General features: G+C 42.1%; 2 protein-coding genes across 2 annotated transcripts in view; one reads left to right on the top strand and one right to left on the bottom strand.

The window, feature by feature from the left end:
- Window positions 1-14,525, top strand: part of LOC104151724 (Kinesin-like protein KIF28P) — a 32,345-nt gene extending 17,820 nt beyond the window's left edge. The window contains exons 12-21 of the mRNA XM_068939333.1: window positions 173-227; window positions 607-730; window positions 1,029-1,173; window positions 3,443-3,561; window positions 4,904-5,011; window positions 6,803-7,077; window positions 8,056-8,190; window positions 8,834-9,000; window positions 10,891-10,997; window positions 11,819-14,525. Coding sequence (XP_068795434.1) covers window positions 173-227; window positions 607-730; window positions 1,029-1,173; window positions 3,443-3,561; window positions 4,904-5,011; window positions 6,803-7,077; window positions 8,056-8,190; window positions 8,834-9,000; window positions 10,891-10,997; window positions 11,819-12,010 — 1,427 coding nt within the window. The 3' untranslated portion in view covers window positions 12,011-14,525. The remainder of the gene's footprint in view (window positions 1-172; window positions 228-606; window positions 731-1,028; window positions 1,174-3,442; window positions 3,562-4,903; window positions 5,012-6,802; window positions 7,078-8,055; window positions 8,191-8,833; window positions 9,001-10,890; window positions 10,998-11,818) is intronic.
- On the bottom strand, window positions 13,440-24,204 carry SCCPDH (saccharopine dehydrogenase (putative)). The gene is made up of 12 exons (XM_068939334.1): window positions 23,896-24,204; window positions 23,658-23,770; window positions 22,938-23,018; window positions 22,323-22,452; window positions 20,941-20,990; window positions 20,262-20,392; window positions 19,600-19,717; window positions 17,307-17,426; window positions 17,160-17,216; window positions 16,510-16,621; window positions 15,554-15,635; window positions 13,440-15,072 (listed from the first exon to the last, which is right to left on the bottom strand). Exons 1-12 carry the CDS (start codon window positions 24,098-24,100, stop codon window positions 14,967-14,969), a joined length of 1,305 nt encoding a protein of 434 aa, XP_068795435.1. The 5' UTR covers window positions 24,101-24,204; the 3' UTR covers window positions 13,440-14,966.
- Window positions 24,205-25,803: the final 1,599 nt, after the last annotated feature.

Genomic DNA, 25,803 nt, shown 5'->3' with positions numbered 1-25,803 from the left:
GTGACCCTGCTTGAGCAGGGAGGTTGGACTAGATGATCTCCAGAGGTCCCATCCAACCTAAACAATTCTGTGATTCTGTAAAACTGAATGGTAAAACTGAATATCTTCATCATCACATACCTGTTGTTTAGAGCACGTGTAATTTATACTGAAATCTTCATTTTTTTTCTAGGTTCTTCCGAGGTTGGTCAATCAACCTCAAATGCAATAATCCTAAGAGGTTTGGGGTAAGTACATTAATCTAAGGAAAGCTAGACACCTATGTTCTTGATTCTCTTGCTGTTTGGACTTAATTTTTTTAAGTTGTTTTTAATGTAAAGAATTGTACTACTCTGCATAAGCATGGGTTATAGTTATTTAGAACTTTTTATGAGGGCTGGTAAGGGACAGGTTAGAAAGGATAATTGATGAGTTTCTTATGTTTCTAGAAACTGCCATTTTTGTAATGGTAAACACGTGAAGTTAAATGGCAACTCTGAGTTAAAAGTCCAGCTGCCTCTTGGGTGGCAAGCTAGATTTATTATCTTCCAATTTACGATATCCTTTTCTGTGATGATTTTCTAATTTAAAAAAAAAATGATTCACAAGAAAATTTATATCTTTCAGCATTTTGGACAAACACGCTACATTTACAAATGCTGATGGCAAAGTTACCTTAACACCACACGATAAGTGCAAAGCCATTGTGAATGGTGCGCCCATCACAGGGAAAACAAAGCTACAGCACTTGGTGAGTGTTTTCTTAGGACATAAAACCAAAGTCTGAAATAAAAATTCAGAAAACAAAAAAGCCTGAGCATAACAAAGAACTTAGAATGATTCCTACTCACCACATCCTGAGAGAGGATCTTACATGTAAGGAAGGTGAATTTTATATACACGTCCTCTCCTGCTCTCAAGCCCACTCCATAATCACTTCTCTTTGCAATTTTACCTGCTCAAGAAGAGGTCAGGAGCACTTTGCTCTTCTGTGACGCTTGACGTGTCACCTGCATGAATTTGGCAGCAACCTTTGTTTAACCCTTCAGGATCGTGTTATTCTGGGATCAAACAGCGCTTTCCTGTATGTTGGGCCACCTGCAGAACGAACAGATGAAGACCTGAGCAGATACGATTATGATTTCTTTCAGTCAGAGTTGGCAGCGGCAGAAGGTTTTAGTGTAGATGAGCTTGGTAAGTGTTATTGTTTGTGTATTGGGTAACATTCTTCAGTGGTGGCTGATGTTTCGTCACACCCTGGATCATTTGCGGACGACTTCATAAGCTGTGTTTTCCTTTTGCTATTAGCACGTTGTTCTTGCAGCAGGCTGGAGGCTGTGCAGTGCCTTATGAGAAGGCAGCCAGGAATCACGACAAGTTCATTTTACCTACCTAATACATACTATAGCAGTCTATAGTATAATATGTCTATAGAAAAAGACAATGAGTTTCAATTTTGGGGACGTTTTTTATGAATTCACATGTTGTTTCATGAAACCAATGACTTTTCTTGAAACTGGCACGTGTTTGGGGTTATTTATGGTGTTATGCTCACAAACAGTAAAGTGTGTGTTTGTATTATGTCTCAGAATGAGCTGATTGACAGCTGTGATTCTGGCAAATTGTTCCGGATTTTATTTCAAACAGACCAGATTCTTATCAACATTTCACTTGGTTTTCCTTTAGTGCTAGAATTGCTTGTTTTATTTAAAAAAAGGGAGCAGTACTTATAAGCTGCATTTGAGAAATGACATCAGATTACTTTTAATAATACATAAACACTCCAACTGAGAAGGTCACATGAGATGGCACGCTGAGCAGTGCACATCAACAGTACAGGATGCCACAGCATGTTTTATTGCCTGAATATCTTCTCCCAGAGAAGTCTCTGGTGGGCAGAATCAGCCCAATGTGTGCTCAAATATGCTTTCCCTTTGTTTCACAGTCCCTCTAGCAGCTATCTATGTTGGTTTTGTTAATGTGGTCATATTAGGTAATAGTGGTACAAAATATCATGATAGGTATTCTTTTGCTGTCATCCAAAATATTCCCATTGCTCCTCTAAAATTTGCTCCTTTTTTTCCTCCCATTTTTTCATCTGCTTGTATTTTTTTCATTATATGTTGGAGAAACGCTACCCTCCAATGCAGGAAATGCTACCCCCCAGTAAAGTGAGGGTTTTGTAGTTCACTTTTCTACCGGCTGTTTTAACCTGTTCAGTCCAGAGGGCGAGATGTTTAGTTTGTGAATATAAAATAGACAGTCCAAAGGTCCTGTGAATATTTGCTGCAGGTCTTTTGCATTCAGATGCTCATCATTCTTAAAGAATTCGGGTTTGTGTGTGCTGGTTTTTTAAATCCTGTTCTAATCTGCCAGGTTGTTTTGAGTTACTAAATGGTTCTTCCATTTTGTGTTTCAAATTGCTCCATTTCTATAGAAACATGCAGTAATTATACACAGCTGGAGAGCTATTAGTGTGATCACACCCCTGATTTCAGGCATTTGACTGAGGTGCAGTTGAGCACCTGCGATCAGAGCCCTTGCATCCTTACGATGGTCTCTGGGATGGGTGAGGGCACGCAAGGACTTCGCTTAGATGCCTAAAACTTAATGGCATGAGCATCACTCCTGCAGTGAGAGATGCAGTGAGTATGCGCCTGAGCACTGCCGTGCAACTAGCTACCACGATATCCCCGATGCACGTTCTCCATCTTTTCCAAAAAAGTAATGAGGTAGTGATGCTCTAAAAAAATAAATCTGCACCGTAACACCACCAAACCAGGGGGAGCTTGCAACTGCTCCTCAGCTGCATAACCAGCTGCTGTAGGTCTTCAGAACGGGCTGAGCCAGTTCTCCAAATATACCCAGCTGCTTGTCTTTAAAATCCAGGTGTTGGTCTGCATTTTTCAGTTTAGGTCTGCAGGACCTGAATTCCTTAAAAAAAAAACAAAAAAAAAAACAACGAACAAAAGACCCAGACAATTAATGACTGAACAGTGAAATTCTGTTCTAAATAGCACTGGCTGCAGCGACCTCTGAGGTCAACTGAATCCTGCAGCAGTTTGGGGAAAACTCTTCCTGCACTGGGCAGGACGGAAGCGGTTTTCTGAAGTCCAGTTACTTTCTAGTATGAGCAACTAATCAGTCCAGCGTTGAAAAAGGCTGAAACAGGTTGTTGTGAGCCAAGCACGTGTCTCGGCTGTAGCTGTTGTTCCTCTCGCTTGTGGGCGTTGCGTGGCGCGTGCAGGTTCGGCACTAACCGCGCAGCTCTGCGTCCTAGAAATGACGTGGCTGCGTACGCTGGCAAGGCGGCTATTTTAAAGGCGGTTGGTAGGAGGAAGGTAGCATGGGCTAGAAGTATTAAATTGTATTTTGGCAGTCCGAAAGGAACTCCTTAAAACTACCCAAAAGTTAGACTGCAGTTTCTCCCTTTGTATACCCTCTAACGCAGCCTTTCTAACAGGTGCTGCCGGCGGTAAGGACAGCAGAGCCGATCCCGGCGTCCTTGCCGTTTTCCATGATTATATCAAGCTCATGCCACTGGTAGCTGAAGTGAATCAGATGAGCGAGGAGCTGAAGAAGGTAGGTAATGCCTCTGCCCCAACTCCTGCAGGTTAAACCTGGTTAGTAAGTGTTTGAAGATGAACAAAAATAACTGTAAAAGTCTTTTTCCCCTGTACTCTTGCCCTTACTGTTGCTCCATTCCTTTTGCTCTTCCCAGTCTTCCTCAGCACCTGACAGGCAGAGAAAAGAGGAAATGTGGTGTGAACAGTCTCCCTTTTGTGCAGCTCTTCCTTTTTGAGGGTGTTAAGTAAATTTTCAGTAGACAGAATTTGGGAGCATAGATTGCAGGCAGCAGCATATCAGAGCAGTTGTTCTGTATAAATATGCAAACAACATCTACCCAAGTGTTTCAGAGGAAGGTTGAAAAGTCCCAAGAAGATAAATTCTTCTTCACAGTCGCTCCATAAGATAAGGATAATGAGATTAATTCAAAGGAAAATGTAGACAGACTATAATAATTTCCCAGCATTTAAATTAACTAACTTCTGAGAAGTTTCCTAAAGGAAAGCAGAAATAAACTGAACAGTATAAAGATTCTTCCTTCTCTCAGCATCTTGATGGAGCTATAGGTGGTGTGCAACTGGCACACCTCAAATGCGGGAATTATGATGCTCCAGCTGGTAAGGCTGTATTGGCCCTTACTCTCTCAGTAGGTTCTGTGACACATTCCCCAACTTTTTTAATGCTGTGTTCATCCCAAAAGTCGAAATAGCCCCATTTCCAGAATTCAGTAGCACAACAGATGCCTGCCATACTGGTACATCTCCATTCATAGCAATTCGTAGATCTAGAAATGTTGTTGCCTTCTCTGCTGGTTTCTACCTCCTGGTTAAAGGGAGAAGCAAATTTCTTGCATCTGAATGTCAGCAGCTAGGAGGGGATATACATCGGTACAGAAAGCACTGGATGAGGAGCAGGGACAATGCGTAAAGAACCTATTTGCTAACTTCCTTGCAAAAAAATTCCCAGTGGTCTATAATGAGCAGAAAAATGTTGTATTAATGTAAGAACACAATTAATATAGGATCAGTAGCCTTCTGAAAGAGCATTGGAAATTTAGTGTTGTCTGCTTGTCTAAAGACTCATCTGACCTCTTTGTATACTACATAAGAATGGGAAATCCCAGGCTCTCAGAGTACTACGTCAATACAGCGACAATGAGGGAAGTTAAGGAAGCCTCATTCTAGGTGCGTTTCCAAAATTTGAAATACTGGGGATGTCAAATTCGAGACGTTGCAGAAAGATTATTGTGAGAATTTACTCTATGAACAGTATCATATACAACTAAAAGTATTCCCAGCTTATTCAGCAAAACGTGTCCTGGCTGTTAATGTGTTTGAGAAACCTTTTGACTTAATAGGACCTCAAGTTTGAACTGAAGGTGAAAAATCTAGCCTCAACAGACTCCAGAGGATATGACCTACAAAAGGAAATAATGGTAAAAGTGACACATGCAACTACTAATCAGGTAAGAAGGCCGAACCTGAATCAGCTCACGTTTTAAGAGGAGGTTGTAGGAGAAAATAAGAAAGGTGCAGGGGATGCGCTCATCCTCAAGGTGCACACGTGGAACCCTTGCAATTGCTGTCTCTGTGACGTGTCCTAACAACACTACACCCCTTTTTTGCCCTTCCACTCTCTTTGATGCGTTTTTAATGTGCTGCCATACATGAAGTACCACCCTCCCACTCCTGTATCTGTTCGTTTCGTAAAAAGAGTCCACGTACTGCCTGTAGCCGTTCTCCTGGAAAAAATGGCTTGTGCCTGCTTGCAGGAGATCCTCGAGGTGTGCTATTTCTGCGCCTAAAAGAACTGAATCTGCCTCGTCATTTCAGTGTACCATTAGCCACCCTGAGGTATTTTCTCTTTCTGTTCCTGTATTTTGCAACAGAGATGCTCCTGGTGAACTAACGCAGGAGGATTTGATATAAAATTCTCCTTAGAAGGTGTCTAAGTGCAGGGAGGGATGGTCAGAGACCTTCACGCTAAGGTTCGTTTTTTGCTGAGATTTTACTGATGGGTCCCTGGGCTCACTATAGCACGAGATCAGTTTCATCAGTGCTAAAAACGCTCCGTCACTGAAACCTTCTTCAATTGCAGCTGATCATGGGCTGCTTAGCAGGAAAGCTTCACCTTTTAAATAATGAAGGAGAGAACTTGCTATCTCCCTTTCAAAAAGACAGACTTTTTCAACTATTTGTCTGTTACCAGTTTATTTGGAATCTTTGGGAGAGCCACCGTTGGGTAAAGAAAAGCAATTTTACATTTTCACTTCAGATATTTAATAGTTCTGGTTTAGACACGCTCTAAATTGTGACTGTAAGCTGTCAGTTTACAGGAACATTTTATAATGTACTTTATCCTCATTTTGGTTTAGTGTATTTGCCGCAAATGATGTCCGTTAGTCTTTCAAACCATTGTGGCTGCAACATACAATGCCATTTTTTTTGTTAAAAGATTTCCATTTCCTCTTTGTGTTGTTCAAGTATTGGCATGGACAATGCGTTGATAGTAGATAGATGTTGTGTGCTGTTTAAAAATAGAGAAACTAGAAACATGAGAGGGAGCCTTGAGACGTAAGCCAAACGATTTATTTAGATTTTTTCAGTGGTATTTTCTCTGCTGCTGGTTGTAAGAATGAGTTATATTGAAGCTGTGAACAGGAAAAATAAGATTTAGGAAAGAGATTTTTTTTTTTTTAATGCAGAAGAAAGATGTCAGCAAACAATACTGGACTGGGAGAAAATGAACATGAGAAGTAGTCAATTCTGTTTTAATAAATGCTTAAAATCTCCACTCTGCCAGATAAATGATCTTTTATTGGAGCACAGACTTACACCTCACACTTCTTTATTGTAAATGAATGCTCCAAACAGTGGTCTGTAAAATAAATCTCTTTCCTTTCCTCCGTGCTTCAGTGTTTGTATAAACTTTGAGATCGCTTGGTCAGAAGAACAATTTATCCTATGTTTTAAGTATGAAATTCTAAGAGCTGCCGATTACTTCAGTCGGTATGAAAGGCTGAAGGAACTGAGTTTTGTTTGCTCTAGAGAAGAGGTGACCAAGTCCTCCTGTGCATTAAAGACTGTTGCAAAGAGGATGATGATCAATGAGTCTCCATAGCCCCACAAGGAACACTAGAATAGTCTTCCTTTGGCAAAAAGGAGGCTAGATATTAAAATGAAAATACAGTTCTTCAGCAGGTTACGTAGCACAAACTAGACCAATTCATTTCATCACTTCTCCTCTGCTTCCCTAGGTGTGGGTATGGTCAAAGGCCAAGTTCATAAATAGGAAGTTTCTAATGGAAGAGCTTTACCAGCGTTTTCAGGAAGGCGAGGACACCCACGTGAACCAGGACAGCGATCCATTCTGGGACCCGGTGGAGGTTGTTCACTTGGGGTCTGCTCACGTCTGGCTTCAGTCGCTGGCGTACTGCGTGCAGCTGGAGGAGCAGACTGAGCTTCTGAATTCGGAGGGGCTGGAGGAGGCTGTTGTGCTAATAAACCTATCTCCGTGCTCCAGGGACGGGAGGTAAATGTTCACCACCTCTGTACTGGAGAGCTGTTGGTTGTCATTTTTTAAAGGAATTCAGGAAGTTTGCTTGTTGAAATGCTTGATTGGAAATGAAGGCTGGAAATGCTGAGCAACATGTGAAAAAGGGAGATAGAGATCTTGCTGGTGTAACTGGGAGGAGAAATCAGCTCCAGCACCGCTAGATGAGACCCATAAGCAGTCAGTCCTGATTCCTGCCTTTGCTGAAGTGCTTCGCAGAGCCCCAGGAACTGTATTTTTCAAGCTGTCAGCCTAGTTGAATGAACAGCTCTGGCAAACCGCTTTTATCTTTCCCTGCCCCCTGATGGAGTTGGCACCTTGGAAGGGAGTAATGGGCCCGAGGTGGGCAGTCCTCCTCCTGCAGTTTCTGGAGGAGGTTTCTGATGTGCAAGTAGCTTCTGCTCCTGTTGCTTGGTCTCTTTCTTCATAACTAAACATCTCTGTAAGGTTGGGACAGTACAGTAAGTTTCTCTTAGTTGCTGTCAACACAGAAGCTCACTAGTTTGACGAAGAAAGCAATTATATATGTAACAAAATAAATTCAGTGTAGTCCTTCTCTATTTTGAATGATTTCTGTCTCCCTGTTGTCTCTCTGGACTCCATTCTTCTTTATTTTTTGACCTTTTCTATGGGCATCTTTCTGTCTTCCTCCCTACATCTTGTTTTTCTCTCTGAGGCACTGCTGCTTTCACTCTAGTAACATCTGATAGTGAAGGTTACCAGGCTTCCATCCTAATTTTGCTGTCTTGAAGTTCTGCAGCGAAGAAAAGCGGACCAGCTTTATAAAACTCATGTTCCGTTTGCCAATAATTATTAATTATCAAAATATGCATGTCATGTAAAAGCAGCTCTCCTCTCCAGCCCCAGTCTGCACTCCTCATTTATGTTGTTGTCCTGCTTTGTGGTTGGTTGGGGACCTGAGTCAAATACGTTGTGCTGTTCTTTCTGCATTTGTAGAATCCTTGGGGAAGACGATACGGTCATCGATCCTTTGGAGTTGCTGGGAAGAAGGGTTGATTTCCAGATTCACATCGCAGAGTGCCTTGGAGTCAAATGGCTGCAAGATGCTGTGGGAAGAGGCATTCAGATAGGGTACTGTGGTGCAGCCGTTCCCTGTCTCGCCAGAATACTCCCAGCTTGTGTTTCTGGTTAAATCGAGAGCAGTTTTAGCATTACCCCTGTGGAAGTCGTAAGACCGCCTAAACCATTATCTGTTTTGCCTGTGTCTTTAAGCTATAGCAAGAATTTAACTTTGAATCTTTGGTGCTATAGGAGATATGCAGTGTCCTCCCACAAATATTACTGCGATTTTTAAAGCTCTGGGTTGAGCAAGGATATTCATGAATTCATTTGCTCTCCACAAAGGTGTGGGGGATGGAAGGAGTCTGAGAAAAGTCCCATGGACTAGTAAATGAGCAGAAAGCTCTAATTCTCAGAATAAAAATAGAGTTATAAGTAATTTAAAGCTGTTTGTGCAAGTGCAGTTTTGACAGCATGCCAAACTGCTGTTGTCAGTGGAATAAATACTACAAATTAATAAAGCACAGTAATATTTTCACATATCATGTGTGTGCTATGGGACTGCATAAGGCATTTTATTGAGCAGGAGAGAACAGCTGACCTTGAAACGCCACAGTAATTGTTTTTGCTCACCTTTTGTGTCTGTTTAAATAGCACTTTCAGAAAGTGAATTGGCTTTTAATTAATTTTTTATGCTTATATTTTATCTCTTTAGGTATAGAGTTTATGATCTTCCACGGTTCTTATACACAAAGCCTGCCTGGAAAAATGTGAATCCAAAGATAGAAGAAACAGTCCACTTCTCAGCTCTAAATGCATCCTATGAATTTTTGAATTATTTACAGGAAAATGCTTTAATTGTTGATTTGTGGGGACTTCAAGGTATTTCTCTCCATGATTTTATATTTCATAGTCCTCTTCAGTGATGGGTTGTAGCTAGAATCAAACTATATTGCTGCATCATTATAGATATAAAGCTGTTTGCCTGTAGGATGAGCCTTGAGTAGCCTAGTTGTTCAAACTCCTCAGTACAATATTAATTCCGTATGTGAAAAATGAATCAGTGGCTTCCTGGTATGATTTTTTAAATGAAGATGTTAGCCTAAGCCTCACAGAGCTCTACATCACTTGATGCTAAAAGCAGGCTCTGTGGAAAAAGTTTTGCTTTATTTTCAGACAGCGTATTGAATGTGCTGGTCGGTACTTCAAAAGCATTGCTGCGGGAAGGCCCAACGCAGCCCCGTAAGGGACAGCAACACTACCCCATCCATTTAATGGGGGGGGGGGGGGGAGGGGGTAGGAACTGAAGAACAGAGAGGTTGGGTAATTTGGCCCAAAGACACAAATCAAGTCACTGGCAAGTGCAAGAAACCTGTGTGCAGGCTGCGCTATGATTTGGCCATAACCAGGTGGTGATGGTGAAGGAAATGGGGAATGGGGTGGTGGCCCCCAGCAGCACTCTGCGCCCGTCTGCAGGGAGCGCCGGGGCAGCCGTGTAGGCAGCCCCTCTGGTAGCCGGCCCCGGTGCGCTGCTGAGGGCCACCACCAGCTTAGTCTTGGCTACCCTCTTTCCTGGTCCTTCTGCTCCTCCTCCTTGCGTGACAAGCATCTCAGTGGGGGCTGCTGGGGTCACCCTGGGCGCTCGAGGCCTCGGGACTCAGGAGCTGCTGCTGGCGCTGTGCATGGAGCTGGTGCCCGTGCCCACACGGGAGCCGTGATGGTGTGGCTTGTGGGGATCCACAGCATGCAGCCCCCTGGAAAGAGGGTGTAAGCTGAGCGGCTTGAGAGTTTGCCCTGCCACTGGTTAGAGACCTCTCTTCGCTCTTTGCTTTATTTTCCCTCCCTCCCTAAGTTACACAGGTACCAGTAGGTTACCACGGTTCGCGTTAGCAATACATGCTAGACCGTTGAATGCCCTGGTCACAGAAGTTAATCACAGTAGCGTATGGTGCGCGTGTAAATATCTCTGCGTGATGGACTTCTTGCAGTTGCTGGGAACTATTCAGCGGACTCAAAAAAATCCTTTCATTTTTCAGCTCTAGGTGTGGGCGTAATATATGAAAAAATGTGGTTTGTCTCTGGTACTGTTCACAATGCAGTCTGCAAAAAAGGCAACTACTGTTTCTGATTGTCAGCTTTATGTGGCAATTCAGTAGGAAGGAATCACCAGGTCTTTGGCAGTCAGGGTGGTCCAGACTGTGCCAGGACAAGACTGTAATCCATGTGTTTGCTGTCACCTGAGGCTTCACATTAACATTTGGCAGCATCTGAGGTCCTATGGAGCTCCTTCAGTGGCAAACAGGATGCAAGGCCAAAATGTAAGAGAGAAGCATGAAAATCTGTGATACATCGCTATATCTACGTACAATACGGGTATCTAGTTGGAAAAGTGAATTTGATGAGTAGAATAGGAGCTCCTTTTCAGGATAAACTTTAGAAATGTGGGGATTTGTAAGAATGGTGTTGTCAGAATTAAAATCGCCATATAATATTCTCCCAGTAATTTGTTAATTTAGCTGTTACAGTTAATTGCTGTGACTATTTTCAGAAAATAAGAAAGCACACATTTGCAATGATGAGATTCATTATACAAATACTGCATTTGGTTGAAGTTACAAGGAAAAAGCTATTATTTCTGTCACGAATGAGGAGTTTTGGAAAGAGATGGTGTTTATTGCTGCTTTAAATATTGGAGACAGCATACAATAAGGGCACCAACAACGCAGAATGTGATGGCAGGTTCCTAACCACGCTGTCTTTGCTCTGCTGCAGAAGGTTGCACAGCGATGGACTGCTCCCTAGACGGTCTGCTGCTCACACCTGAGGGCACCATTATCGTTGACAATCCTAAAGCTTTGACTGCAAATGATGTTGGCCTGGTAAGTGCACTTATATTATTGATACGGCATTCTGGAAAAACACCTGATTTTAATGGGAATATATTGTGGCCAAAGGTTGCAGGAAGGTGTCTAATTAAGCACAGCACTTTGTATGAGCCCAAAAGCTCCCTGTGTACTGCACTGAAACGCTATCATGGATGACAGGGCCTGTCAGGTGCTAAGAGTTGTACTGCCCAGCTGCAGGAGGCACGTGGTGAGCTGTGGCACTGCAGAACTGCTTCATATACAGTTGCTGGAGCACCACAGTCGGGTACTGGGGGTTCTAACCAGTTCTTGACCTTGCCAGCTTATTTAACTACATCAGAAATTAAAAGATTATGAGAGAAATCAAAGCAATTAAATAGTAACTTTTATAGTTGTGTGTGTGTGTGTGTGTGTGTGTGTGTGTGTGTGTGTGTGTGCGTGCGTGCGTGTATTCACACACACACACACACACACACACACACACGCACACACATACATCTAGAGAGAGAGCATTAAGCAAAATGTTTGCCCCTGGTAATTGGAGAAATTCTTTTGCCACTTTTGCTAATGAAGTATGATGGTAACAGGCCAGCAAACATTGGCCGCTGGGGCAATAGTAAACCCATATTTGTGTGTTTAAAGCACTAATGAAACTGAAGGAAAAAAATGTCCTTCTGAAGCCTCAGAAAAATTTTTCAAAATTCCAGCATCATGAAGAATGTAATAGCTCTGCTATTCCATTAAAAACATCCCTTTACAGTTGTTTTTTTTGCTAGACAGGAAGCAGTAAGGAACTGAGGACAATAATCTGAACTGGATTTTTTTTTTTGAAATAGGATCCAGCTAACCACGTGTCCGAACTGTACAGGAAACTGCTGCAGATGGAAGAAGAGACTGAACTGCTGAGAGAGATCAACAGAGCTTTAAGAGAAGACAATTTGCTTCTTAAGGACAAGCTAAAGAAGTGGGACACAAGCCACCATGAAAGTCTGTGCCTGTCACAAGTGTCTATTTCATGCTTTTGCTAGAGTTCTCTCATTTACCCGTAGTGCCTCAGGAGGCAGGCTGTAGAGAGCTGGTTTATATCCCACTGATTTTTTTTTCCCATCTGACAAAGGGAATAAGACTATCAATCACTTACTTTCAATGGCAGTAAATTCAGGATTAATTTTTTTGTTTACCAGTTTGAACTTTATTTTATTAATAAAAATATCTTGCATTTTAGCGATGCAATCAGAGTCACCCACCAAGACAATTAGGATGACGAAACAGTCTCTGTCACTGAGAGGAACTGAGGCGATGCACAGTCCTCGGACCAGCTGCGATGCGGAATTTGCTAAGGCCCTTAAAATCTTCTATCAAAACATGAACATAGTCAGACAGCAAGTCCTTCAGTTGAAGCACTCCAGGCCACCGGTACGTAAGCCTCCCACAGCATTTTAAACATAGGAGGCACCTTTCTGATTCCAAGAAATTTTGTGCTAGTTTTAGCAATCTGAAAATGGAGGTATCATTGGTTTTGTCTCTTTCTTGCTACATTTCTTTTTTTTGGTCCTGGAGTGAGATGCCTTGTTTCCATGCATTTTGTACAGCACCCAAGGTGCTGTTAAGGCCTGCAGACTAGGTAGTCTGATATGCTGGTTGTAACACTAAAAAAAGTTGAGCATGGTCAGCACAAAGGCAAGCTTCTCTACAGAAATGTTTGCCTGTTGGAAAAGGAATACTTTACTTTAACCAGGCCTGTTGAAAGAAACAGTATTTAGCTGGGTGTCAACTTAGCGCTTGTAAGAAGTTGACTTGCCAGCACCTTCATATATTTGCTTTCCAGGATGGGTTTTTTTTTTTTTTGCATTTGTTTTTTAATTTATGTAAGCCCTTATTTCAGGCTCTGACAAATTTAAGTAAGTCAAAAAATGAAGCTTCAGCACATGTGTGCACACACACATGGTCAGCTTCTTCAGCAGCATGATGCAAACCAACTTTTAGACTGTGAGCGACTCAATATTCAGTAAGTCTCCTTGCCTGCTTAGAAAATGAGACACTGTTTTTCTGAAGCTCATCAGGAGTGGGGAATGCACATCAAAAATATGTTGCCAAATGGCACAAACAAACAGTTGAGGCTAGTTATGAAGCTAACATATGGTAGCCCACCTGTGGCTCTTAAGCCTTATGCAGCTTGTGTCCTGCTTAATTCCTACAGCTGTTCCTGCAGGAGAGCAAGTGCTGCAACTTATTTGGCCAGGAGAAAAAGCAGTGCTTGGTTTCCAAGCACATCATTCCAGCTGTCATGTGCTAATTTGCTGTGGCAACAGAACATGCTACTATGATCCTAATTTTAGTTTATGAGGTTGTGGCTTGTTCTGTTAGTTCCCTCCCCTTTTACTCAGTTACCACCTTAGTTAACCTGCAAGACCATCAGGTAGTCTTTGCTGTATAAACAAAAAAATGGTATGCACGTTGATCCTAACTCATTCCCTTTATTATGTTTTAGCAGGAAGATAATCTGCAGGTACTACGTCTTTTTACAGAGAGACAGTCACAGCTGATAAACGATTTTGGGAAACAATTTGAGTCTACCATTTGCAAGCTTAAAAGTGACGTAGCTGTTATAGTTAAGAAGAAGCGGGGAATGTACAGCACATAGCAGATCTTGAGGAGCCACTTCTAAGAACACATCTGAGTACAGGTGAGTTTTGTTTGTCATTAAATTCTGTAATGAGCACAGTATAGACGACATACTCAACGCAAATGTTTTGCCCACTCCCTTAGCATATTTGTTTACCATGCATCAGTCCACTTAAAAAAAAAAAACAAACATTAATTATATCTGATTCGGGCTAAGACGATTAAAAAACAAATTTTTCGTATTTCTGAAATGCCTACTCTGTAACAGTGCTCTATTACATCTTAGCAAGCTGCAAGGGCAAGTTATCAGAACTGTTCTGACAATATATATGTGTGTGTGTGTGTGTATATATGTGTGTGTGTTGTTTTTTTTTTTTTGCTAGGTGAGTTATTGTCCAACCACATTACAAAGGGCCACATATAGACTTAGCAAGAAGTAATTTAATCTTTACAAACAAGTGTGGAGCTTGCTTTAGCACAGTTCAGAACTTGAAATAGCTAAACTTCATATATACTACCTTAACACGTCTGCTACTTGAAACAGTTAAACTGCAACTGTGTGTGTTTTCTCGATGCTGCCTTGCACATTGAACCTAATCTACTAGAATGACTTGTTCCCTTTACAGGATGAAACCTCACTGGGTCTTCAGCTAGCCCTATATTACAGTAAGGTCATACTGACAAGCCCCACCCTCTGTGTCTTCTCTCTCTCTCTCTCTCTCTCTCTTTTCTTTTTTTAAGTACAGCTCACTGGAGGAAAACGAGTATGGCTGAAAGTCAACAAACTAAGACAGCAGTGCAGTCAGCTGATCTTTAAACTAACCTGGGGGGGAGGAGGGGGAAGACTCCTTAAACTCTTAGAAATTAAAACTATGCTTTTGTTTCACTATGGATACTAAAGCTTTAAAAATAAGAACATGACAGTTAAGTAATAGTGCCTATCCCAAACAGGCACGAAGAGTAACTGCTAAGGCACTTGTTAGGGCCTGCTTGCTTTAAATATTTGGGGGTGGGGGGGAAAGGCTGTGGTTAACTGTCAAGTAGATTCTCTAGTGGTTGCATTAGTAATTCTAAACTTATGCTGCTGCTCTGCAACTTCAGCTGAAAGGTATTAAGCAAAATTCTGGAACTAATACTAAGTCAGTGATTAATCAGGTATGTTCATGAATTAAAACTCAGTACCCTTTATGGGTTGTCTCACTATAGCAACTACTATTATTCTTAACTCAATTTTTTCCCCATGTCTGCTGTAACCAACAGTACAGTTAAACTCATTATCTTATGATTAGCTGTTAACATCCAAATGAGCTTTTTTTGGAATTAGACCCACATGTTAGGTCATGCAGTTAGGGTTCGACTTCAGACTTCAGGCTTGCTAATAACAGAGAACTCCATGCCACGTTTGTTGAGGCGATCAATCAGTTTTGTTTTAGAGAAAGCAGCTCCTGGAGAATATACACCACCTCTGTTAAAGAAAATCAAATGAAAAAAAAACATTAGCGGCACAGTGACGGAGTAATACTTTCATAAAGATCTGTTTCCCTGCCTAGAAAAGAAAAAGCCACTTTGTCCCACAGGAGAGAGCATATGAGGAACTTGGCAAGCTGGATATAGTCATAGGTTCATTTCTGCATCCAGAAAACTTCACAGAAACCTTGCCATTGTCCGATAAGACAGAAACTAATGCAACAGATGCTGCAATAGTGGAACTAAAAAACTATGTCTTCATCCTTTCAAATTGGAAGGCAGATGAAGGAGTAACCAGTTTTAAAACAAGTTGCAGTGAAGTATCACCCCCTTGCATAGCAAGAATTCTGTTTAATAGTGCTTTCATTTAGGTGAGGTAACACAAAAGTCCAAAGGGTTAAGATCTGTATTTTCAAAGAAGAACATGTGCACAGTAACTTGAAGTTAGCTCATGCTGTTCTGCACAGGGAAATACTTACTGTGCAGGCAGACAAGCTGCATCTTCCAGCAGAGCCACCGCTGCTTGAACCATTGCAATTGGTGTAGCAATATAGCCAGGCTCTGGCAAAAAAAAAAAAAAGAAAAAGATTTATACAGAGTGTTGAAATGTAGGAGTCATAATCCTAACTTGCTCTTTCTTACATATTGCATGTTGAAGAATCATCTTATCTTTGGTAATTACACAGCCATCCCCATTTGAGAAAAATGTTTCTGCCTGGCAATCATCCCCATTAGCTGTGGAAGTCCTTAAGATCCAATCTGGACAAATGCCTGTTTCAAATACAGGCCTATGACCACACAACAATCATAAGTAAGTGATCACCTCACACTGTCAGAAGCCTCTCCGTTGCAACAAAAGCTTTGCATCAGAAAGGCTGAACTCAAGCACAGGATAGGCAAGACTGCCACATTCAGTTACATATCCAGATACTTAAAGCAGCTATGCTTCATTAACTCCTTTCTGAACATCCATTCTTGCTTTGTCTCCAGAACTTCAGGTGATCTCCCCCTTCAAAAGGATGAGCTGAACACAAGTGTGATACAGCTAGAAATGAGATTTTTATCAGATCAGTTTAGGGTCACTCACAGGGGACTGGTAACAAACAGACAGGTAATAAGCCCAGATTGCAATAACTGAAGAGTACCCTTAAGACACTCTCCCTTTACTGCTCCACTCTGAGAAAATGAAAATTAATATGGGGGGGAAGCAGAAGGGAAGAGCATGACAAGAATACACACTAGTTAGCTACTTCAAAACAAGTCACAGTCCATGCTAGTATCTAAGGTAATACTCTCAAGGCAGCAGCCAGCTGACTTTTGTCTATGTTGCAATTGCTCCACTAGGGAGAAGGGAATGGCCCTGGTAGCAGCTTAAAGCCGTATCAGGAATAGGAAATGTGATACAGAAGCAGTTTCCTACTACTAACATACTTACCTGGTCCTTTCACTTGGGTGCAGATCTTTACATTTGGTTTGCCTTTCTGGGGATCTTGCCCCTCACTGTATCCCTCACCAAAAAACGTCATTGTAAAGGAGGTTTCATCCATCTGTAGTGGACAAGACAAGAAGTGCATTCACCAACACCATAGCTGACTTCTGTCACACAACCAGAAGTAATAATGTAAATGCCAAGTACTGTAACACATCTAAAAGTGAGACTGGTTCTTTTGAGTTATTGCTAGAAAGGTACAATCTGATTTAAATAATGTGGATATACTAATCACTTTTCCTTTGCTGGAACTATTATTCTTTCTAAAGTTCGTTTATTTTCTCAGCACTGGGTTTTTTGCTACTCAGTCTCCCTCTGCCGTCACCTTTGATATTTTGCGTACTGTGAGCCATCCAAGTAAGTAAAACAGGCCCAGCTATATGATCCATTTTTGTTATATGGGTTTCATATACTTTGATATCTAATGACAGGAGGCATGACTATTTAAATATGCAAAGCTAGGTGAACAGGTGTACAGAATGTATTTAGAAACAATTAATTTCTCTCAGACTAAGTGGTGGGCTCCAGATTACTATTCCACTAGTAGCGTAACTTACAGATTTACTCATTAACCTGGATGGAGGACAGATAGTTACCTGTTTCTGTGTTGGTCCTTTCTTTGAGAAACGTCCAGCAGAGAAAAATTCTGGGTACTATATAATAGGAGAGGAAAAAAAAAGACCAACACTAAACTAAAGGAAAAATCTCGAACCACTGAAGTCTTTTGTGTTTTAAACACTTACTTTTATCAGAAGTTTTCTTCCAAAGCTAAATTTCACAAGAAGAAGAAACAAGATGCCTGCCAACATCAGCTTCATAACAGAGCCAAGACCACCCACGTTTGCATAAGCAGCATACTGTACCTATGGCAAAAACAAATTTGCAGTGACAGATTGCATTCAAATTTTTTACACTGATTCATTTCTAAAATTAATTCATCCCAAAATTAGGATGCAGTTTTTTTCATACAGTACATAGCTATTTGAAGAGGACCTTAAACAAGAATCTCAGTTCTAAACGACTCTTTGAATAATGTTTCACTTTATAATTCATAGCAAGAAGAGGATACAGCTATAGAACAGAAATGGAGTATGGTAAACAAGAGCGGAAAACTTTATAGAAAGACATCTTCTGGGATCTGATTTCAGGCTTGTTTTAAGCTATACTTCCTTTCCTCCTCTTTATGCTTTAGTTTAAGAGAAACTGAGACCTTATTTCAGAATTCTGGAGTAGTGATGGCACGCCTTTCTTATTAACAGCCCCAAGTATATTTTTAGAGCGCTGTTTGCCATCTATGTCTTAATTGGTGCTGCTGATTCTGTACAGCTCCTCTAGATGTCCCTAGTACTGGTCTCCTCTCAGGAAACTATGGCAAACAAAAACTAAACATCCTATTTTCCACCAGCAGTGATGTTCTTCTCTTCATGTTGCCTGTACTCTGCATGCCAGAGACCCAAGCATCAAAGAGTCCAGATACAAACCAGGAGCACATAACCTCTTTGCCACAATGTTTATTAAACTACACTGACCTGACATACTGTTACACAGACTGCGATTATGATGCCCTTAAAAGCTCCACAGGTATCACCAAAAAACTTCCGCACAAGTACAGAATTAAATGTGTTTTCTTCCTGCACTTTTTAAAAAAGTGCACACAACACAGGAAACATATCTGAATATTTTACTGTATATTCATTAAAAATATTGCATTACATAACTTATTTTTACTTCAATTCAGTCATGCAGTTACCCGTGGCACAGAGCAACCACTTAGATGTCCGACGTAATTATTTTCATTTTTTCATGTAAACTACTGTATACACAAGAACTGCAGAAATTACTCGCAGTTTTCCAGGATTCAGTGGTATAAAAATGGTTGATGGCTATACCTCGTAGGTTCTTCTGAGAACAAAACCAGTTATCAGCACTGATTTTGAACATCAGGACAGGACAAGAAAGGCTTCAAATCCTGCTTCCTATTGTGACTATTGGCAGCAGAAGTGACAGGCCAGTTTAGCTGTTTAAAAATGAAATGCTATTCAAGCTCTCCATGGTATAAAATGAACATACAGCTAAAGAAAGCTCAACATACAAATGATCAACTGCAGTCACCTGAAAACTAAGCATATCCAAGTCTGATAAATCCTGAGAATATCCTCCAGTGCTTCCACAAAAAATCTGAGTGTAAAAATTCTGGTAATCCTCTGATCTGTACGGAATTCTGATTCGGCACATCAAACATTAAAATAAAACCCTCAGACTATACATCATGGATCATACACAACATACATACATTTTGAATTGTGTTCAGGAGCAAACATATAGCCACACAACACGATAAAGATGCCTTATTTGACACAGTTCATTGTTATGATTGACTGCATGCCATGCATCTGCTAAAGCAAGTTAGTCCAGAGATGATAAGCGACATGACTGACTTCAAAGGCTACCCGAGGTGCAAAATTACTTATGGTCGGTATAAGAATGCTGTATTACACTGTAAGATGCATTTACTAAAATACCTCAGTGCTTAACACAACTCTGTTGTCCTTGTTTGGGCAAACGCTATGGCAAAACAAAGCCCTGAGCCTTCAGCTTTGTGGGCCTATGCTACATTGCCATTCCCTAAAACTGTGAAGCCTGCCTTTCGCACATTGCTGTGCCCAAGGCTTCCATCCCCTACAAGCGCCTACCTAGAAATCAAACTGCATGAAAACACTACAAAAGCAAGAGACTCTTAGGAACCATCATGCTAGCAGCAAAAAGCAAACTCATCAAGTAGCATATTAGGTACAATTAAACAAACTAGAGCATCCGAAAGAACCTGGACCACATCAGGTCAAGCAACTTCCAAAAGGTGATCAATAGAACAAGCCTCCTTCCTAACAGGAGCAAAAGCACGTTGCACCTCATTATTATCTATCTAACGACAGAAACCCTGCTACACAGATCCTGCACAAGGAATTGTTACTACATAAAGGAAGGAAGCCCTGAAAATGATAATGAAGATACAGTATACTAATAACAGTAACTTACAGGCGTTTCCTGCAACTGTGTGTGCAAATAACGCTGAGACCGTTTCACAACAGAAACGTCAGATCCCATGAACGGAATGGAATACTCTTTGAATTCCTGACTGTAAAACACAAGTCCTCTGCAAACAGAAAAAAACATTCAGAAACGATGTTCAAATGTTCATGCAAACAGAAAAAGATGTTCATAACGACACTACCAATACTGGCTTTCTCGCAAGCATTTTTAAGGCATTATCTCTTTTCACTAAGTTCAAGCAAAGAAAGACAGTGATTCCAGTTTATTCCTGACTCAACTCAAAATCCACACACTGTAGCCACGATGAACCCGGTACTGAAAAGAACATTTTCCTCCCATTTGGTTTTCCCTTTCTACTGACCACTTCTGAAATCAAACTCAAAAATTTGCTGTATCTCTAAAAGGCTTTTAGAACAAGAAGCTCTGAGAGCCAGTAAATACTAATGCATATTCTTTTTCAGTGAAATATAAGTGTATATGTTCAGGTTTACTAATTTGTTTATCTAATAGCATTGAAGATATGTGTGCATGTTTTACTCGCATCTTAAATGCATCTCTTTAGTACTTGGTAGTATGTATCATAACATATATAATAAATACTAGAACTGTTAGAAGACCACATGTTTGACATCTTAAGATTCTTATACCTTCTTTTAAGTTTTGCACCAACTACAGGAACAGGGGTATATCCTATCTGTTTTCGAAGCTTCTTCAGATTGTCTTGATCTGAAAGGCCATAAACAGCTGACTTCCAGGTCCCATCATGTATACAAGATCCCTGGTGAAATAGTGAAACAGTAATTAATTCAGTATCTAAAGGTTTGAGGTACTGTTTTAATAGTGAGCTGACACAAGGAATTATTACTGCTATGATAACGTCTCATGATTGTATGCACTACCAACTGTACCAAGAAACCCAACCAACCAAAGAAAAACCCAGCCAAACACTGGGATTGCTGGCAACACTTGATATCTGTTATAGTTTACCTGTATATGGATCCTTCCCACATCTCTCTGCAAATAAATCATCTGCAGAAACTCATCAATTCTTGAAACAGCTTAACACAACTAATTTCACGCAGACAGCCCATGCTAATGAGCCTTACAAACAGCTGTTTGCTTGGGATACTTTTACCACCTTCTTTAAAAAAACAAACAAACAAACAAACAAAAAAAACCAAAAAACAAAAAACAGTCCTTAGACTTATCAAAGAGCTGCCAGTTTGTTCCTTGGTCTGAATTAATGAAATCATAGTTCTTCAAAGGGGCTACAGGTGTGTTATCACAAATACCTTTGAGTTTCTAAGACAGTGTAAAGCAACTAACCTCAGGTCCAGATTTCACTGTCAAGAAACTTTCGACGGCCGTTAAGGTACCTTTAACAGAGTAGAAAATATTGCTTGGGATACAGAGTCATACTAGTTCACAGAGTACACTCTGACAGACTCATCTGACAGAGCACCGACATCACTAGTTGAAGAGGCAGAATCAAATCTTTATCTTCAACTGAAATAAACTAAGATTAAGTACCATGGCTATTTTAGTTATCAAATTTCATAAGCAAAGTATTTCAGTAAGGGTCATTAATATTATCTTTACTCATTAAATATTGCATTTTTTAAATCTAGTTAATGAGAACAATCAATCGAAAAAATCAGTGAAAAAAAAAAGAAAAAAAGAGTATCAAGAGCCATATTTAGTTTTTTTCCAAGTTTTGAAATAAATGATGAAGCCAGCTGTGAAAAGGTACACAAACTTAGGGAGTTTGGTAGACCTTACTACAAAAATCAACGTATCCCAACATTTTTCGTCTTATGCTTTGCAAAGGACGCTCAGTTGTAACGCACAGCTAAACAAAACTCCTCAAAATTCTGCTTTCTTTCGCTTTGCTCAGCTCCTTCTGCAATTAAAGAACTGTTCCTGAAAGGGCAAATTTAAATGTAACAAACTAGACAGAAAGGTGGTAATACTAGAAAGTTAAGAAAGAGATAAGAGACATCTTTACTCAAAATAAGCATCAGACGTCAAATTATAAAAACCCACGAACAATCATATACTTATTTCCCTGCCTCTTCTCCCTCAAACCAGATTTTCCTACAGATTAAGTTTCAATAAACTGAAAATTGATACACTCCAATGAAAAGCAATCCTACTTAATAACAGTTTTAATAGTACATATATGGAGAGTCATACATTTGGGTACTCTTACTGGTCCTTCCAATGGAAAGTCAGAAGGAGAGGCATTTGGTGCGATCTACAACCTGTGCTCGCAGTACAAAAAGACGACTTACGAAACCTGATTACTCACTAATCTGCATTCCCTTTCCCCTAGCCCTCCTCTGTCCCCCCTGCCTCCTCCTCACAAAATCCTCACCCCACAGGAGGCAGCACGCTGAGGCTTGCCAAGGGATGCCTACATGCCGACTGAACCGCCCATGTCTGACAAGCGAAGGTTCTGTTCTCTCAGTGACTGATATTAATTTGAATCCCTCCTCCATCTAATCACTAATTTCCTCAAATCTAATACAAATGTGATTTCCTTTCAAATTTTCATGTATCAGATCTGGCTGAAACTGGTAAACTGGTAAAGAGAGGCAGAAAGAGAGTGAAAGCGTTCCCACACAAGATTCCCACACAAGCTTTAGAAAACCAGATGAGAAACAACCTAGGTTTCTTTTTCAGCATAAGGTCAGGCTTAAATAAGTCACCTTTCAACTTGTCTCTGGTGTACAGTACTCCCATATCTGCTGGTATAGAGTCAAAGCCACAGCTTCCAATAACATATACTCCCTTTTCTGCAGCTTTTTCATTGTATTTCAGGTACATTCCTTCCAGAAACTAAAAAAAAAAAAAAAAAAATCACAGCAAGTATTTTAAGCAGAACCCCATATTTGGCAATATCCAATATTAACCATCAGCACTTTACTTTATCACAATACTATGCATACTTCAAACAATTTACAAGCATCTCTGAGGCAGAAACATGTTCCTCCTACATTATGGTACGGACACCTCACAACAGTGCAAAAAATTGTGATCTATACAAAATTCCTACATGAAATCACAGCCAAGACTGACCGTAGAATTCCTAAGTTTTTGATTTCCAGAGGGTTTCCGGGCAGCTCTTGTTTAAAAGTAATAAAGCCATACAAATAATACATGCTGAAATTAATACATGTTAAAGTCAGTGCATCTTAAAATTGCAGATCAGGAGACAGGATTTGTCTTCATGTCCAAAAGTATTAACAACAACATGAAACATACTAACCAGACTCCTTCTCTAGGTCCCTAACATAAGGTAGTATTTTTCTGATGTCACATACCTGAGGTTCCCCACTGATGTCAATGCAGCTTGCACCATTTTCAACGCAAGCTTTTATCACAGGTTCTCCAAAAAATCTATACTACAGAAGGAAAAAACACCACACGTAACAAAAACTAAACAAAACCACAACACAATCCACCCGATTTGCTTTACCTATCGTCTCTACAATAGCAATAAACATCGGAGAGCTAGTGCTTTCTAAATGGGGCAAATATAACTGTACTTCTTTTGCGGGGGGACTGGGGGCAGGAGAGGGGAGAGGAGGAACAGTGCAGGGAACTAAAGCACTAATAACTGAGTTCAGTGCACAAAGTACTCAGCCGCATTTTTCCCAGAAGATCAGCAAGGACAATTTGATATACCTTATCTCGATTTATGGTTCTTGCATTAGTACGATCTGCATATTCTCGGTAATTTTGCAGATGTTGACATGACCTAGCTGCAGCTCTTGCACTTCGATCCACTCTGCACGAGCTGCAGATTTTGCCATTTTTTAAAGGGGCCACGAATTTAAAACGAAAAGTCTCCAGGGGAAGCTTTTTCAGCTCTCTCTTCACCCCTAAGCACACTTCAAACAGAACATTTTGGCCAAAACCACGCTGCTCTCCTCTTTTCCATTAGTTTCTCCTGCCGCCTGCGAAAGATTAAAGCCCGCCCGCTGCACTGCTGCGCAGCTTTCCGGGACGTGAATCATCAAACTCCCGCCGCCCCCACTCACCGGGCCCACGCAGTCGAGCACCAGCCGGGTCTGCCTCGCCATGGCGGCCAGCGAGCCCTCGTCGCCCACGTCGCACAGCAGCACGCCCACCTCCGCGCCGAGCGCCGCCTTCCCTGCGCACCGCACACCGCCGTCACCGCCCGCATCTTCACCCCCCACCCCGCCCGCCCGCCCGCCCGCCGCGGGGCTCGCCTCGGCCCGGCCGCCCCCCCCCTCCACCCCCGGCCGCGGCCCCTACCCAGCCTCTCGGCCGCCCGCTCCAGCACCGCCTGCAGCTTGTCTCGGCTCCGCCCGGCCACGGCCCAGCGCAGGGGGCCGCGCAGCTCGCCCCCGGCCGCCGCCCGCGCCACCTCCTCCACCACGAACTGGCCGGTGAAGCCCGAGGCCCCGAACACCACCAGCTCGTAGGGCCGATCGCCCGCCCCGCCGCCGCCGGCCGCCATGAGCACGAGGAGCGCGCGAGCCGCCGCCGCACTGCGCGGTCGGCGCCAGGCAGCGGCCGGCACTCACGGCGCCGCCCCGCCCCCCGCCCTAGGGGCGGCGCGCCAGCCCCGCCCCGCGACCGTTGCGACCGTTGGCTGGGGCTGACGCGGTGCTGCGCCCCGCCGGCGGACCCCCCCCCCCCAGCACCGCGGCCCCTCCGCCACTGTCGGGGGAAGAAATAACCTTGACTCTCGTTTCACCATCTCCAAAAGAGAGAGAAGCGCTATCTCCCTTAGGGCTTAGGGCGTTTCTGACGCACTTCAACGAGATAAAAGGTGTACCAAGAGTTAGTCTAGGCGGTTTGGAGACTCACCGTCTAAGCAGCGGTGTTTGCAGAGAGAGGTCCTTATTCCTGGTCTCGCAGAAGGTGTGACTCCACGTTACAATCACACGGTCACTACCAGTTATTTAAAAGTACATGTTTCTGCCGGTAGGGCACACGATGTAGACGAACTGAAGGCTTGTTATTAATCAACAAGAAAACTTTGGTTGGCTAAAAGTAAACCAGAAAGGTCTCCTCCCAAAACAAGAGTTTTAGTTTTGCTCAACAGCAAAAGCAGGAAAAAAAATCTGCAGATTGAAGTTCCCCTTGGAACTGGGGGGGGGGGGGGAAACGACGACCCTACAAAAACGCATTGCTGAGGAACGTTGGCAATGGCCAGACTCGGTGAACTGTGACCACATCTGTGCTTCTAAGGGCCCCAGACTGCTAACCTGAATCCCACAGGGTCGCTGCGGGAGGAACCCGGTGAGCCCTGCTCATCCGGCCCCTTCTCCCAGGGAGGATCTACCATGTCTAAACCGGTCTTGACAGCTGCTGGTTTAATCTATTTTAAAACTCCAGTAGTACAATTTTTCACACCATCCCACGGCAATCTATTCTCGCACTTTGAAATCTTCACCGCTGGAGATACTAACCTAGAGCTCCACAGCCTGTGGTTTCAACCCCATATTATTTCTCCCACTCCTGGAGGATAAAAATAAAAGATTGAATCCCTGAAGTGTATTTAAAAAAAAGATGATGCAACGCTAGCAACTTTCATGGGTCTCCTCTGTCTTCCACCAGTTAAAAAACACCAATTCTTGTGATCTTTCCTCACAGGTGACTTCATGGATACATGTTCCAGTTGTTCTCCTCTGAACTCTCTCCAGCTGGTTCACATTTTTCTTGATATCTAGTGCCCACTGCTAGGCCTCATATTCACATTACCAGTGCTAAAGAGATGGAAAACGCTAGGTGATGCGCCTCAGGATTTATCCCTAGCTTTGTATATGCCCAAAACATCTGCCTTTTTTGCAAGTGTCACGTTGTTGATGCACATTTCATGCGTGTCTTTGTGATCTGTTCCACCTCGGAGGCTTTTTCAAATCACTGCTCCCTTGCCAGTCTTCTCCCATCTTGGAGTTGTGCTGAAGAGTAATATGAAGGCTCCCCATATGTCCTTCCTGAAGGTATTCTAAACATATCATTCTTGGAGGCAGCAAGATTCACCTAAGGGATTCTCACCTCCGAACATCAACTCACCACTCCTTGAGTAGTGCCGATACAGTTGTTTGTAGGGCTACGCCATCCACTCTGTCAATGAAACAACTCAGTTTAAGGACAAAACAAACACTGGGGAATGGAAGGACAAAGAAGGGTTTTTGTTTTGTGGTTTAATCC

Source organism: Struthio camelus, chromosome 3, assembly GCF_040807025.1.
Source record: "Struthio camelus isolate bStrCam1 chromosome 3, bStrCam1.hap1, whole genome shotgun sequence".
Classification (NCBI taxonomy): Eukaryota; Metazoa; Chordata; class Aves; order Struthioniformes; family Struthionidae; genus Struthio; species Struthio camelus.
The sequence above is the reverse complement of the archived record's forward strand: the minus strand, read 5'-3'. Positions and strand labels throughout refer to the sequence as shown.

What these genes read in the sequence shown, in the direction of transcription:
- SCCPDH (XM_068939334.1), bottom strand. Translation starts at nt 24,100, where the DNA reads ATGGCGGCCGGCGGCGGCGGGGCGGGCGATCGGCCCTACGAGCTGGTG. An exon ending in TGCTCGACTGCGTGGGCCCG is followed by an intron (nt 23,019 to 23,657) that starts GTGAGTGGGGGC and finishes TTCCTTCTGTAG; the next exon opens with TATAGATTTTTTGGAGAACC. An exon ending in AAGGACCAACACAGAAACAG is followed by an intron (nt 16,622 to 17,159) that starts GTAACTATCTGT and finishes TGTCCACTACAG; the next exon opens with ATGGATGAAACCTCCTTTAC.